The 13724-nt window shown below is 41.3% G+C and overlaps 1 protein-coding gene across 8 annotated transcripts in view; it reads right to left on the reverse strand.

The window, feature by feature from the left end:
- Positions 1-13724, reverse strand: part of OSBPL8 (oxysterol binding protein like 8) — a 184518-nt gene that overhangs the window by 41018 nt on the left and 129776 nt on the right. For all 8 annotated transcript variants that reach the window (XM_054026974.1, XM_054026940.1, XM_054026933.1 and 5 more), the window contains 3 exons: positions 5735-5815; positions 3732-3833; positions 1939-2142 (listed from right to left, as the gene is read on the reverse strand). In XM_054026974.1, the coding sequence (XP_053882949.1) occupies positions 1939-2142; positions 3732-3833; positions 5735-5815 (387 nt within the window). The remainder of the gene's footprint in view (positions 1-1938; positions 2143-3731; positions 3834-5734; positions 5816-13724) is intronic.

The following is a 13724-nucleotide window of genomic DNA, read 5'->3' on the forward strand; positions in this document are numbered from 1 at the left end:
ACAAACAAAAGGAAGGAGTTCCTCACACAACACACAGTCAACCTGTGGAACTCTTTGCCAGAGGATGTTGTGAAGGCCAAGACTATAACAAGTTTCCAAAAACCCTAGATAAATTCATAGAGGATAGGTCCATCAATAGCTAATAGCCAGGATTGGCAGAGATGGTGTCCCTAGCCTCTGTTTGCCAGAAGTTGGCAATGGGCAACAGGAGATGGATCACTTGAGGATTTCCTATTCTGTTCATTCCCTCTGAGGCACTTAGCATTGGCCACTGTTGGAAGACAGGAATTGGGCTAGACAGACCTTTGGTCTGACGTAGTATATAGTCATTCTTATGTTCTTGTTCTTTGTTGAAAAACAAGCTTTTTCTCTTGTGAGCCTAATGGTGAAAGCTTATTGGAGAGTAAAGTTACCGGCTGCTATCCTTATGAAAGTTTGCCTCCCACAGGATCTATAGTTTCACTAGCGGATTGCTGTTACTGACAGGGGGATAGGATAGGGAAGACGACTTCATTTTAACAAGGACTTCTAACTAAAACTAATAATTCTCCACTGTATATAGCCATACCAGAACGAGCAAATGCCACAATAGCCCTCAGTACATTTAAAATGGACAATATTGATTTATTCAGGTTTAAAATTTGACCTATCTTTAATACCGTTCAAGCAATTAGAAAATATAGACTTGATTTATGCAGATCTCAGCCTAAGACTGATTTATTATCTTCTGCAGAGCTAGGTCACCCTACTCAAACAGCTGTTAACAACCTTCTTGATGTAGGTGCATATAAAGTATTGAACTTTTAAGTCACATTAACCACAAAATACATATAGCTAGGAAAGGAATGGGGGAAAGCAGTGTGCAGCAAACAATGAGAAATTGGTAGGGTAAGTGGTTTTAGACTACAGTAAATCTACAACCAATTATAAAAAACCCTAATATTTTGAGTATTTCATACTAAGAAGAGATAAAATTCCAAACAGACAACAGTTCCTCAGAATAAATGTTACTTTAACTGCCTGAACTTAATGAAGAACAAAGTTACCATTCTCCATCACCAATGAGACACAACATGAAACAGCTGCAGAGGTACTTTGCATGTGTGTGTCAGATGCAGAATGCAGAGAATATAAAATTCCTCATCCATTAGTAGGGCTGTTAGGAGATAAGGTAATACAGTAGAACCCTGTTTATTCAGTCTAATTGGGATCAGGGCCAGATCAGATTAAAAAAAAAAAAAACACCCCACAACCTCTGGATAAACCAGAGAATGGGAAAAATGTGATGATGCACCGCCATCTAGTGTCCACAGGAGAGATTGCCCGCTTCTGGCCCTCGAGTCCAAGTTGTTTGGTAAATGTGGAGCGCTTGTTAAGGTAGGGTCGGATAAATGGGATTCTACTGTTCAAATAATCACCACCACTATGTTTCAAAATACAGAATCATATATAAGCTTCAAATGCCTACAGGGTCTCCATCATTATTGCTGTGTACAAAAGCAATTAAAACAAGTGCTTTTGTATGAAGTTATTAATTTACTCAAGTATCAAATCTAAAGAAATGAAATAGCTATTTATAAATATTGAATGAAAGACTTTTCAGCAAGACACATTACATGAACCACACTGTATGCTCTTCAGTAAAGATTATAGCATCCTATGTATTTCTAAGGGCTCCCCAAAGGATTAATCTATTCATGTAACCAACATGTGATCTACCCAGTATAAATCATAGAGGTCACATAGTTACTCTTTTGGATGAAAAGTACAGCAGTAGACACTGTATTAACACAGAATTAAATTAAGAATAGCTAGAAAACATAACACTGATGACTATATAGAAAAGCCTAGTGCCTCTTACGTGTAAGGCTGCTTCTACTCAATGCTGGGAACAGACACATTCTGCAATGTCTTCTTAAAGAATGGATGTTCACTAACCTTAACAGCCCAGATGGACTGCTCCAAGGGATGGAAAAGTTTGAAACAAAAGCCATCTTTTTTGGAAGGCCGCTCAATGAGTTCACAAGCATTCAGGAGCACGGTTCCCACCCACTGGCCATTTTTGGGGGTTTTGTAAATGAGCAATACTCCTGGTTTCAGCACACACCACAGTTTGGTCCAGCTTTTCAATGTACCACGAATCTACAAAGTATTAACAATTGGGTTTAGTTCATCACAATTATAATAAATATCATAAAGTCAAAAATAAATATCAAAGTCATCCCTCTCCTGCTGAAAGGAAAATTGAATCCAAGCCAATTGACAGTTTTACCCAAAATAAAGTAAGTCTGTTGATTCTACAACTGTGTTCTGTACTTCCTTGTGGCAGAAACATGTTTAGATGCAGATTCCTCCTTCCAGGGCTGGCGAATATTACCCTGGTTCAAAATCTGGAAGTACTTCTGGATCCCTGACTCCTTCTGGATTCCCCAGGAGTGTCCACGGTCAGATCGTATTTTACCATTAGCATGACATATGGGTTTACTATAATAGACTCTGAATGGAATTGCTATGAATGCAACTCAGAAGAAACAGTTGGTGCAGAATGCAATTGCCTACTTAAGGTGTATCTACCCAGCAAAGAAAAACCCACAGCTGGTCCACGCCAGCCGGCTCAGGCTCACGGGGCTCGGGCTGCAGGGCTGTTTCATTGCTGTGTAGACTTCTGGGCTCAGGATGGAGCCCAAGCTCTGGGACTCTTCCACCTCAGAGGGCCCTAGAGCCTGGGCTACAGCCTGAACCCAGAAGTCTACACAGCAACGGGCAGGGGCTGCAGGGCAATTTCAAGTCAGCTGGCACTGGCCAGCAATAGGTTTTTCTTTGTTAGTGACGGTAGGTTATAACAGGTCTCAGAGTGCTTAATACTTGACTTTGAATAGAAATCAAGGTGTTAACAACCAATCTATAGATATATAAAAATTCCAGATCTGGCTTGGGTCACTGGCTATCTGAGAGAGCACCTCCTCTTGTGCACCACCAAGAGTTCTTAGGTTCCTTGGATTTGAACGTCTGGAGTCTGGATGTTTGTGATTAAGTTCTGGTCACTCTAGAACTTATATCTCCCTATCAGGCTGACCAAACACCAATTTGTTGACCTCCGTAGTATTGATTTAATCCTTCTATTTAGTAAGGCTTTTCCATGAGCAGAGTAAATATTACCTCTTATACATAAGCCATTTACTTTAATCTCTGTGAAAGTACCCACACTGCTTTTGCTATGCCCTGTTGCTGGTGGTACTGCCCACTGTTTGGGACAGATGAACGTCTCATCCCTTCTATGGAAATAAGCTTCTAGGATTATAGCTATTTCATATGGGAGGAAAGAGAAAAAAAGAGGAAGAGATGGGCAAGAAGGAACCTGTGTTAAAATACCTAAGAAGATTACTGACCTTCCTTTTGTGACTGCTAACAGAAATTAAGGAATTCTCTATGATCAAGTATAAATCAACAAGTACAAAAAAAAACCCATAACCCCAACTAGTTTTTTAAATTAGTTGCTGTACATATTAGATCAATGTCACTATGGTGACTGCAGTAAGTAACAGCCAGGTTCCTCAGTTATCCCCTAGGATTCAAGCATGGAGCAATTAATTGATGCAATTAATAGATGCTCTGCTAGATGAAAAACATTAATCAGCAATCCATCAAGATTCTAAGCCTTTTCTATTTTGGTAGGTAAACACCAGGCAGCTGCTACAACTTCAACTCAGGTTTCACATTCAAGCTCTGACCTTCAGCCAGTCGGCCATAACAATAACTGATGGGTCTGTGATTGTGCTAAGCAATTCTTTCGTAGCTCTCTTCTTCTCTTCTCTGTAATTTTTCTTTTGAACCTGTAATTAACAAATATAGAAGATGGGAAAACTATTTTAAATCACAGGGAAAAAGCGAGTCAGAGCAATAAAAAAAAAACATTGCAACTAACAAAAACCTCAGGAAAATTGTAAGGTGCAAAGCTCAACCTGTAACAATATAGACAAAGAAGCAGCTTTAAAATGTGGAAGAATGTTTGTCTTGAACACACAAGACTTTTCCCTGCTCAGTTTCAAGACAAGTCACTTCTAATGTCAAATAAAAAAAAAAAATGTTACAAACATCACCTTAAATTAAAAAAAAAAAAAAAAAACTGAAGTCACTTATTTTTAACTATTTTATTGTTTATTTCATTGCTCCTTATCAGAAAAGCAAGTAGAACAGTTAGTTTCACTTTTATTTATAATCAATTAGTAGTCAATTTCAAGTTCTCATACACTGGCACAATTGTGCAGATTTTGGGTTTAGGAGAGGTATGCATGTTTAAATGTCCATTACATTGAAAAATAATGAAAGAGGGACATGAAAGCATTTACTTTTTATTTATCTATTTTTTGCAGTAGAAATTCAGTGATGCCATTTTCCTCTCATGGTGGCCGACCACTTTAAGGTCTGTGGCTATAACACCTCAAGAGCTGGGTAAAGTTTCTTCAATGAATTGCTTTTTCATCATTGCATTTTTCAGGACCCAAAACAATTTGAAATTTGGCAAACAGTTTCAACTGAAAAAAAAAATGTTCAAAAGCTGAAATGTTTCTTTTTGACCATTTTGAAATGTTTCATCTTGGACTACTTTGTTTTGACTTTTCATTTCAAAATGGACAGTTCAATTTCAAAATCTGGCATATATATATATATATAAAGGTGAAACACCCACACAACCAAATTGAAACAAAAACTCAAAACAAATAAAATAAGACAGAAAAAAATTATTTTCAAGTTGACAATGTTTTGGTTGATTCAAAACAAATCTGTTGTAAAGTTAGGAAAAAATTGTTCTGGATTCAAATCAAACCAGATTATTTATTTATTTTTAAAGATTTTTTGGTTTCGACTCCAGGCTGAAAAATTCTGTGCTAAACACCTTTGGCAGTGATTTTAAAAACTTTGTAAGGTCTGATCTTGTCAATATATGGAGGAAACACCAACAAGGAAAACATAGGTACCACAAGACAGTGTTGGTGATTCAACAAGTGGCACTCTTCCCATTTTACATGTGATCCTAAAGACTGCACCACAGAAACACAAAGTCACCTTAGCATCATCATGAGGCAATGGTCCTAGATATTCCTTAGAGTGCAGCACAGCAGCGGGACTGGGATCCCACGGGTCCCAGAGGACTCGCTGCCATAATAGCGGGAGCAGGTAAACTGTACTTTGTTTTGGGCAGGATTGGATGGACATAAACAAAACCAGACTACAGTAATTTGCAGGAAAACTAAATCTCTCATCAGTTTGTCAAATAGAAATTCAGCAATGTAGAGCAAGTTTTTCTTTTTTTTTAAATAAAGCTTTTAATACTTAAATTTAAGCAAGGGATAGAAAGAGATTTGATGTCTATTATGACAGGAGTTAAAAGTATTTTTTTTACATAGTTTAAGCAATATTTGTTTTATTCTTTTAGTGGTAAAAATTGTGCCTGAATATTGTTTATATATACAATATATTAATCAATTTTTTTTTTTAGTAGCATGGGGGAATTGGTCTCTCTTGTGGGATCCAAGGTTTTTGCAGGTGGGAGCAGAATAAAAAATGCCAGAAACAATGAGGGAGTAGGTATTGCGGGGCAGGATGGGAGCTGGATTTAAAAACATAGTCCCGGGCAGGGCTCTACCTGAGAGGTTTTATCCCTATTTAGCTTCTGAGGGCTGACTGGAAAGTCAAATTACAAGCTGTTAAATTATTTTGGAAAGTGACACACCTTAAGAGACTCCTTTTTTGTGAGCTTGCTTGAAGTAGAGGAGATGTCCTTATCAGAGCCATTGTAAAGCTTGGATTCAGACTGAAATTTACAAAATAAAGAATAAGTAAGTATTGCTGATAGATACCTGGACACATTAGGATAGTGTTTCACTCAGACAAAAAAAAAAAATATCAGTGATGTGCACAGATGTTTCTATAGGTTTCTACTGTCTTCACCATTTCCTTTCATTTCCTTCAATAAAAATCAATTTCTCACAACCTGGTTCATTCAAGAACTATTTACAGAGTTATACTTTTGTCTAGGGGTCTCAAAGTCCTGGTCTGCGGCCCAAGAACCTCCCCACTACAGCCTGCGGAGGAGACACACATGCAGACACGTTGCCAGCAATGTCTGCTGCAGGCGCCACCCCCCGCAGCTCCTGTTGGCTGGGGGAAAGGGACAGAGTAGCATCACTAGTTGCCGCACAGTCAGCCATGGAGGCAGCATCATTAGTTGATGGGCAGAGTCACCCATGGAGGCAGCATCACTTTTTTCCCCACAATGAATATAAACGAGTCAAAATACCGCACACACCTATCTGATGCACACCCTGCTGCAATCCTGAAAGTTTCAACTGCTCAGTCATTGAGGCCAAACATCAACAAACTGACAGAACTGAAGCGCTGCCAGGTGTCTGGAAAATACTAAAAACTCTCTGGCAGGCAAAGAATTGTATAAAGTTGTATGACAGTTTTATTATTTCTAAGAAATTAAAAATAAAAAATACAATATAAAAGTTTTCTTTTCTGAACACCATCTTCAGTGACATTATTGGCCCGCTGGGAGGATTTGAGGACTGGCACTGGCCCTAAGGTAAATTGAGTTTGAGACCCCTGCTTTTGTCAGTTACTTTAAGGACTGAAAGACCCAGCAAGTGAATCCTCCAGAAGAAGCTCAACTACATGTAGTAAATTTGTTGCAGGGGGCAGGGAGACGCAGGGGAAGAGGGGGTCACGTTCTCCCCCCCACCCCATTTTCTGTGTGAGCATGCTCAGTACAAGCCATATAGACTGAGCATACTCAGTAACACTGCTGAAGCCGGTTGCCCAAGATCTCTCCCTGCCCCCCACACTATTGGCAGACACGAGTCATCTCTGGCTGAATGTTTTTTGTTTTTTTTTGTTTTTTTTAAATGCTCTATTTGGCTGAAAGATGGACCACAGGAATTTAAAATTGGGAGGAGCTCAACTCTTCAATATTCGATACCTATAACTGGACAACTCCTTCTGTGCCAACTGCTATTTAGGCACTTACCCCCAATCCATGAAGGGAATCATGCAACGTCTTCAGACTAAACTAGACTTAAATCTGTTCCATGAGTCAATGGACTAAGATTGCTCAAGAAGAGTTCAGTCACTGCTTTCCCCTCTCCTACAAACTCCAGAAGATCAAGATATCTCAGCAGAGCACCCAAAGGCCACCAGACTGGAAAGTGGGACTCAAGGTTGCTTATAAAACCCAGGTCCTCATTCATGGCTGGACAATGTGCTGACTCATCATAACATGATTTGTTTTGTGTCATGTCTTAAAAGATTCAAAGATGTTTTTCTTTTTATCTGTTGTCCACTAGCTGAAAGGGAACTGGAAGAGGACACTGACTGATCCAGCCAAAGACTGGCAAGTGGCCATCTGTAAGGGAAGTCTGCTGTGCTGTTACAACTTATCACTTGTCATTACTATTGCAATTCAGTGAATCACCACTGGGAACTGTTCAGTAGTTATCTCCTACCAACCCAAAAATAAATTTAAAAGAGATCTATTTCTCTATGCACAGAAACAACCCTGATTGACAAGAGTTGCTTTGTAGCAAAATGCCCATGTACCAATACAGCCTTCTTGCTGCCAATCTGAATTAGAGGACAATTTTTTGAAAGCAACCTCTTACTCTATTTAGCCTTTCAAATAGCCAGCTGTCCATTTTCAAGTCTCAAATTTCAATACAAAGTTCATTCACAAAAAGTTTGTTTCTGAAACACTTAGGAATGACTGAGTCTAAAATGTGCAAGTATGGAGATTCCCTACATTTGGGATAATGAGAGGGAAGGGAGCACTGTTTATTTCATATTAGAAGCCTGTTCAGAACAAAATAAAATTTAGATTTTAACTCTAAATATACAACTAGACATGTGAATTCTTGGTCTATTAAGTCGTAAGTATTCAAGTACTTTCATTGCATCGGATGAAGGGGGAAAAAATAGTTACTCTTTTTCAAGCATTTGAGGAGAGATGAGCCAGGGAATCCAAAAGGCAAGGCGTAATGGAACACAACCCGAAATAACACTTTGAAGTTTTCAGATTGCCTGTTAAAAGGAATCTAATGCTATCTGAAATGTATATATGTGCATGGGACCCCACACTGGTGCACATTAATCCTAGAACTATGAAAACTTGGTCTCCATGCAAGAGTTGAAGTTTGTTAGAAAAGCACTGTGATGAAACTGCCTATGGGAAACTTGTTCAGTAGATAAATGGAAGACTTTAAATTCCAGGGATGTCAAGCCAGTACCTTTACCAAGCACTAAATTCACATCTAAAAAATGACAGGAGAAAACATTTTAAACAGGAAACATTGTAAAAGAGCCAACTGCAACTCCTAGTGAGGTACATCCTGTACCTTCCTTGTACTGGGTGGTGAGTAACTTTCATCACTGCTGGTCCAGTCCATGCTTAGACAAAAGGGCTACCACTTAGCCTTTGTAGCTGGGACAGCCAATTGTCTCTCTGAAAGCTTATCCTGAAGTCTAGGGAGCTGTTGATTCCTATCAAAAGTCAGGCAAACAGCTACTGCAAAACCGAAGGTGGAAAAAGAGGTGTTAATGGAGGAAAGAAAACATCTTTTCTCTCCTTATTGCAGCTGTACAGAGGTCTAGATAAGACAATAACTGGAAAGGACAGAAAGACTGAAGTTATCGGACGGAAAACAAGAGTAAGAACCTGAAATGGAAAGTTGAGAAAATAAATTGGATTAATATTCAAAGATCAGTAATTTAGTTAAATTATAAATTAAAGAATCTCAGTTAAAAAAGAATCACAGAATAGAAAGAGGGCTCAGAAGCTCCAGGACCAACTAGCTGTTGTGATCATAAAGGAGCTGGATAACGACCAAGTGTATTTTCTCCTTTTCCCTGACCAGTACGACCTGAGTGTGGACTAGAAATGAATGATGTATTGTTTTGCAACTGAAGCAATCCAGAGTCAGAGCTTAAAGACTGAACAAAGGCTGACATGGTCTAGACTTCTCAACTATGACATCACAGAATTCCAAGTCTTTTCCATCAGCTACAGAACAGTTAGGCTGGGAGACAGGAATGAGTAGCCATAGAATACTACACCAAGGCAAAAGCGTTAATTTTTTTTTTAAAGACCTGCAAGATGATTATGGAAATTCCATAACAGCTCCATAGTTAAGGTTGCATTGAATTTTTCAATTTAAACAACCTTTTGTTTTTGCATGAGGAATACAGGGTATCCTCCTTACAGAAAATAATCTATCAGTAAATACTCAAGTCATATTCTCTCTCACAAATTGCCCTTTTCTTCCAGTGTAAATAGGCTATAAAGCCACTGGATCAGGGTGATGTAGATCAGTGGTCTCCAAAGTGGGGGGCGTGCAAGAGGATCCTTGGGGGTGCGCGGCAGGAGGAGCACTTTTTTTTTTCCCCCCTTTTTTTCTTCGTCAGCCGGGAGTCCGAGTGGTTTTTTTTTTTTTTTTTTTTTTTTTGCATTTCAGCGTGGCAGGGGCTGCATGCTCAAAAAAATTTTACCGATAGGGGTGTGCTATCAAAAAAGTTTGGAAACCACTGACAGAGATAATATAGTAGGCAACAGCAGCATGATAGTTAAGACTGTGTCACAAATTTAAAGGTTGACCTTCCTAAATTCTCTAAAAACTACATGCTTAGATTTCTTTTGAAGTAATTGAAGATTTCTGTACACCTCAGCGGGGGGGGGGGGGGGTAGGGTCATTTGAGCCAGGGGTTCCAGAGATAAGCCCTGAAAAACAGCCATTTTTCAAAAAGTTTCTCTCCCCCCGACCCCCTCAGCCAGAGCTAGAGATCAAACTATGACTACGATGCAGGTCAAAACAGTGGCACAATCTGTCAGGTGTTACCCCAGGTTCATGGAACCCCACTAAATCGTGGATGACCCAAACTGAGAAATGTATTTAAGAAAATGTGTGGTTTTTGCAGTGTGCATGCACCAGTACAGAAAAAACAGTTATACAGCGGTTCTCAAAACTTCATTGTATCACAATCCCCTTTGAAGACAAAAGAGGGGGGACCGAAACCTGAGCCCAAGCCCCGTCTTCAGCCCCAGGTAGCCCCACCTGTGCCAGTGAACGCCAACCATCCTCTCCTTCCCACTCAGCCAATGAAGCTGAGCCCAGGTGCATATCCTGCTCACATCCACCAATTCACTAAGGGCATGACTACACTGCAGTACTAAGTCAACCTACATTATTAGGTCAACTTACAGCCACTGCAGTAATTACACTGGTCTACAATTTTTGAGAAGTCGTCTGCTTCAGAGATAAAATGTGCTATTTATTATGTATTTTGATGTGCTGAATTCAAATATGACAATTAAAACAACTGATTGGCTACTGTTTCTAAGATATTTAAGTTTTTACATTTTATGTCTATGTATATTGTGTAGATAGAGTTTTACTCATAAATTGTAAACCTAGGTCTTTTCATGTGTTTATGGTTGCTTTACATGATAATATTTCACCTGTCCTGTTTATGTAACACTTTAAAAATCAGCAAAAGGGTTATATAAATAAAATTTATTATGAAACAAAAGACAAAAAACTATTATGTACATAGTTTAGTCTTATTCAGGGTCTACTCGGCGCTTCTTGGCTTGTCTCTTGTATTCATTAAATGGAGCATCTCTTGTCACTGTCCAGCAACAGTCTGCAAGCATTGATGGGCTCCATTTGCCCTGATAGCGTTTCTCCATTGTTGCAATGTCCTGGTGAAATCGCTCGCCGTGCTCGTCGCTCACTGCTCCGCAGTTCGGTGGAAAAAAATCTAGATGAGAGTGCAAAAAATGTATCTTTAGTGACATGTTGCAACTAAGGCTTTTGTATGCCTTGAGGAGGTTTTCCACCAACAACCTGTAGTTGTCTGCCTTGTTGTTTCCGAGAAAATTTATTGCCATTAACTGGAAGGCTTTCCATGCCATCTTTTCCTTGCCACGCAGTGCATGGTCAAATGCATCATCTCGAAGAAGTTCACGAATCTGAGGACCAACAAAGACACCTTCCCTTATCTTAGCTTCACTTAACCTTGGAAATTTTCCACAGAGGTACTTGAAAGCTGCTTGTGTTTTGTCAATGGCCTTAACAAAGTTCTTCATCAGACCCAGCTTGATGTGTAAGGGTTGTAACAAAATCTTCCTTGATTCAACAAGTGGTGGATGCTGAACACTTTTCCTCCCAGGCTCCAATGACTGTCGGAGTGGCCAATCTTTCTTGATGTAGTGGGAATCTCTTGCACGACTACCCCATTCGCAGAGAAAACAGCAGTACTTTGTGTATCCAGTCTGCAGACCAAGCAAGAGAGCAACAACCTTCAAATCGCCACAACGCTGCCACGGATGTTGGTCATAGTTTATGCACCTCAAAAGTTGTTTTATGTTGTCATAGGTTTTCTTCATATGGATTGCATGACCAACTGGAATTGATGGCAAAGCATTGCTATTATGCAGTAAAACAGCTTTAAGACTCGTCTTCGATGAATGAACAGTCTCCACTCATCTGGATCGTGAATGATGTCGAGGGCTGCCATCACACCATCGATGTTGTTGCAGGCTACAAGATCACCTTCCATGAAGAAGAATGGGACAAGATCCTTTTGACGGTCACGGAACATGGAAACCCTAACATCACCTGCCAGGAGATTCCACTGCTGTAGTCTGGAGCCCAACAGCTCTGCCTTACTCTTGGGTAGTTCCAAATCCCTGACAAGGTCATTCAGTTCACCTTGTGTTATGAGGTGTAGTTCAGAGGAGGAGGATGGGAGAAAATGTGGGTCCTGGGACATTGATGGTTCAGGACCAGAAGTTTCATCCTCTTCCTCGTCTGACTCAAGTGAGAATGATTCTGGTGCATGAGGAACCGGCAGTCCTTCTCCGTGGAGTACTGGGCGTATAGCTGATGGAATGTTTAGATAATGCACAGTCCACTTTTTCTTCTTTGACACACCTTTCCCAACTGGAGACACCAGGCAGAAGTAACAATTGCTGGTATGATCTGTTGGCTCTCTCCAAATCATTGGCACTGCAAAAGGCATAGATTTCCTTTTCCTGTTCAACCACTGGCGAAGATTTGTTGCACAAGTGTTGCAGCATATGTGTGGGGCCCACCTCTTGTCCTGATCTCCAATTTTGCAGCCAAAATAAAGGTGATAGGCTTTCTTAACCATAGTGGTTATACTGCGCTTTTGTGATGCAAAAGTCACTTCACCACAAACATAGCAGAAGTTATCTGCACTGTTCACACAAATACGAGGCATCTCTGCTCACTTTGGCTAAACAGACATGTGTCCCTTTTCAAAATCAAACACTGACAAATAAGAGAGCACGACACTATGATTTCTAGAGCTGATATAGGGCAATTTGTTCAGCAGTGTGATGTAGGCTTCATTATGATTGCATCATCCATGACTTCTAGGAATAATATGATGCAATTCATATCATGTATGACGCAATACCAGCTTCAGATTGCATCATTCATCGTTTTGCCTAAAAAGCAAGTACTGTCCAAACCCAGTCATAGTTTTATTCATAGATCCAGTCCAAGATGTATTTTAGTCATTTCTGGTTTAAATTGAGATCCCTTCCCTTTATAACTCACGTATCCTCCGCCATTCCCAAGTCAAGGGTCGTATATACTGACCCAATAGCATATCTTGAAAACTAGAGCCAATCAACAATTTTAAGCATCATTTTTATTCTCAGTGACCCAGAATTAGTAAAGTTTGACTACCTTTATTTCAGAAGCATTTCGGCTGTAGAGCAGTGTTTCTGCAGTTGCTGATGTCCACACTACCCTCCTATCAGTCATGCATGTCCCCCTCATCAGGAGCACTTCCACTGACTGAAGAGGGGCAGAGTGGGGGGCTGAGCGGGAAGCCTCTGGGCAGCAGCCCAGTTGGGAATAGGAAGGCAAGGGAAGTTGGGATCTAGCTGCCCAGATTTCTTGTCAATTTTGTCCATGCTGGAGCCGTGAAACTGACAAGATAGCCATTGGCCAATGCAAGCAATGCAGTGTCTACACCAGGGGTCGGCAACCTACAGCACGAGCCGATTTTAAGCTCCCTGCCATGGTCCCGGCCCCTAGCCCCACTCAGCCCCCCCGCCCACTGCTCTCCCCTGCGGGGACAGGAGACAGAAGCTTGGTTCTGCAGCAGCCAAGCTTCCCCCTCCCCCGCTTCTTCCCCCAGCGTGGTGCTTTCCTGCCCCTACTCCTCTCCTTCCCTGTGCCAATCAGCTGATGGCCCTAGCGAGGGGGAGGGGGAAGAGCGGCAGCGTGCACATAGCTCCGTAGAGGACGCAGAGAGAGGTAGGGATGGAGCCTGGGGGAAGGGGGTGGAATAGGGCATATCCCTTCCAGCCCCCTGCCATGAGCCACTCAGGGCAGGGGGCTGGGAGCACCCCCACGAGCTGAGCACCCCAGCCTTCTGCCCTACACCCCCCAGCCCCTCTGCCTTGAACCCCCTGACCCCAACACAGAACCATCCCTGTGCCCTGCACCCCCACAACCCCATCCCTCTGCCCTGCACCCCCCCATTCCCCCAGCCTTCTGCCCTGCACCCCCCACACCACCCAGCCCTCTACCCTGAACCACCCACACCCCACACACCCAGCCTTTTGCCCTGCACCCCCACAGCCCTCTGCCCTGATCTCTGAACCGCCCCCCCCCCCCACACACACACCAGCCTTC

The sequence above is a fragment of the Malaclemys terrapin genome, chromosome 1 (genome assembly GCF_027887155.1).
Source record: "Malaclemys terrapin pileata isolate rMalTer1 chromosome 1, rMalTer1.hap1, whole genome shotgun sequence".
NCBI lineage: Eukaryota > Metazoa > Chordata > Testudines > Emydidae > Malaclemys > Malaclemys terrapin.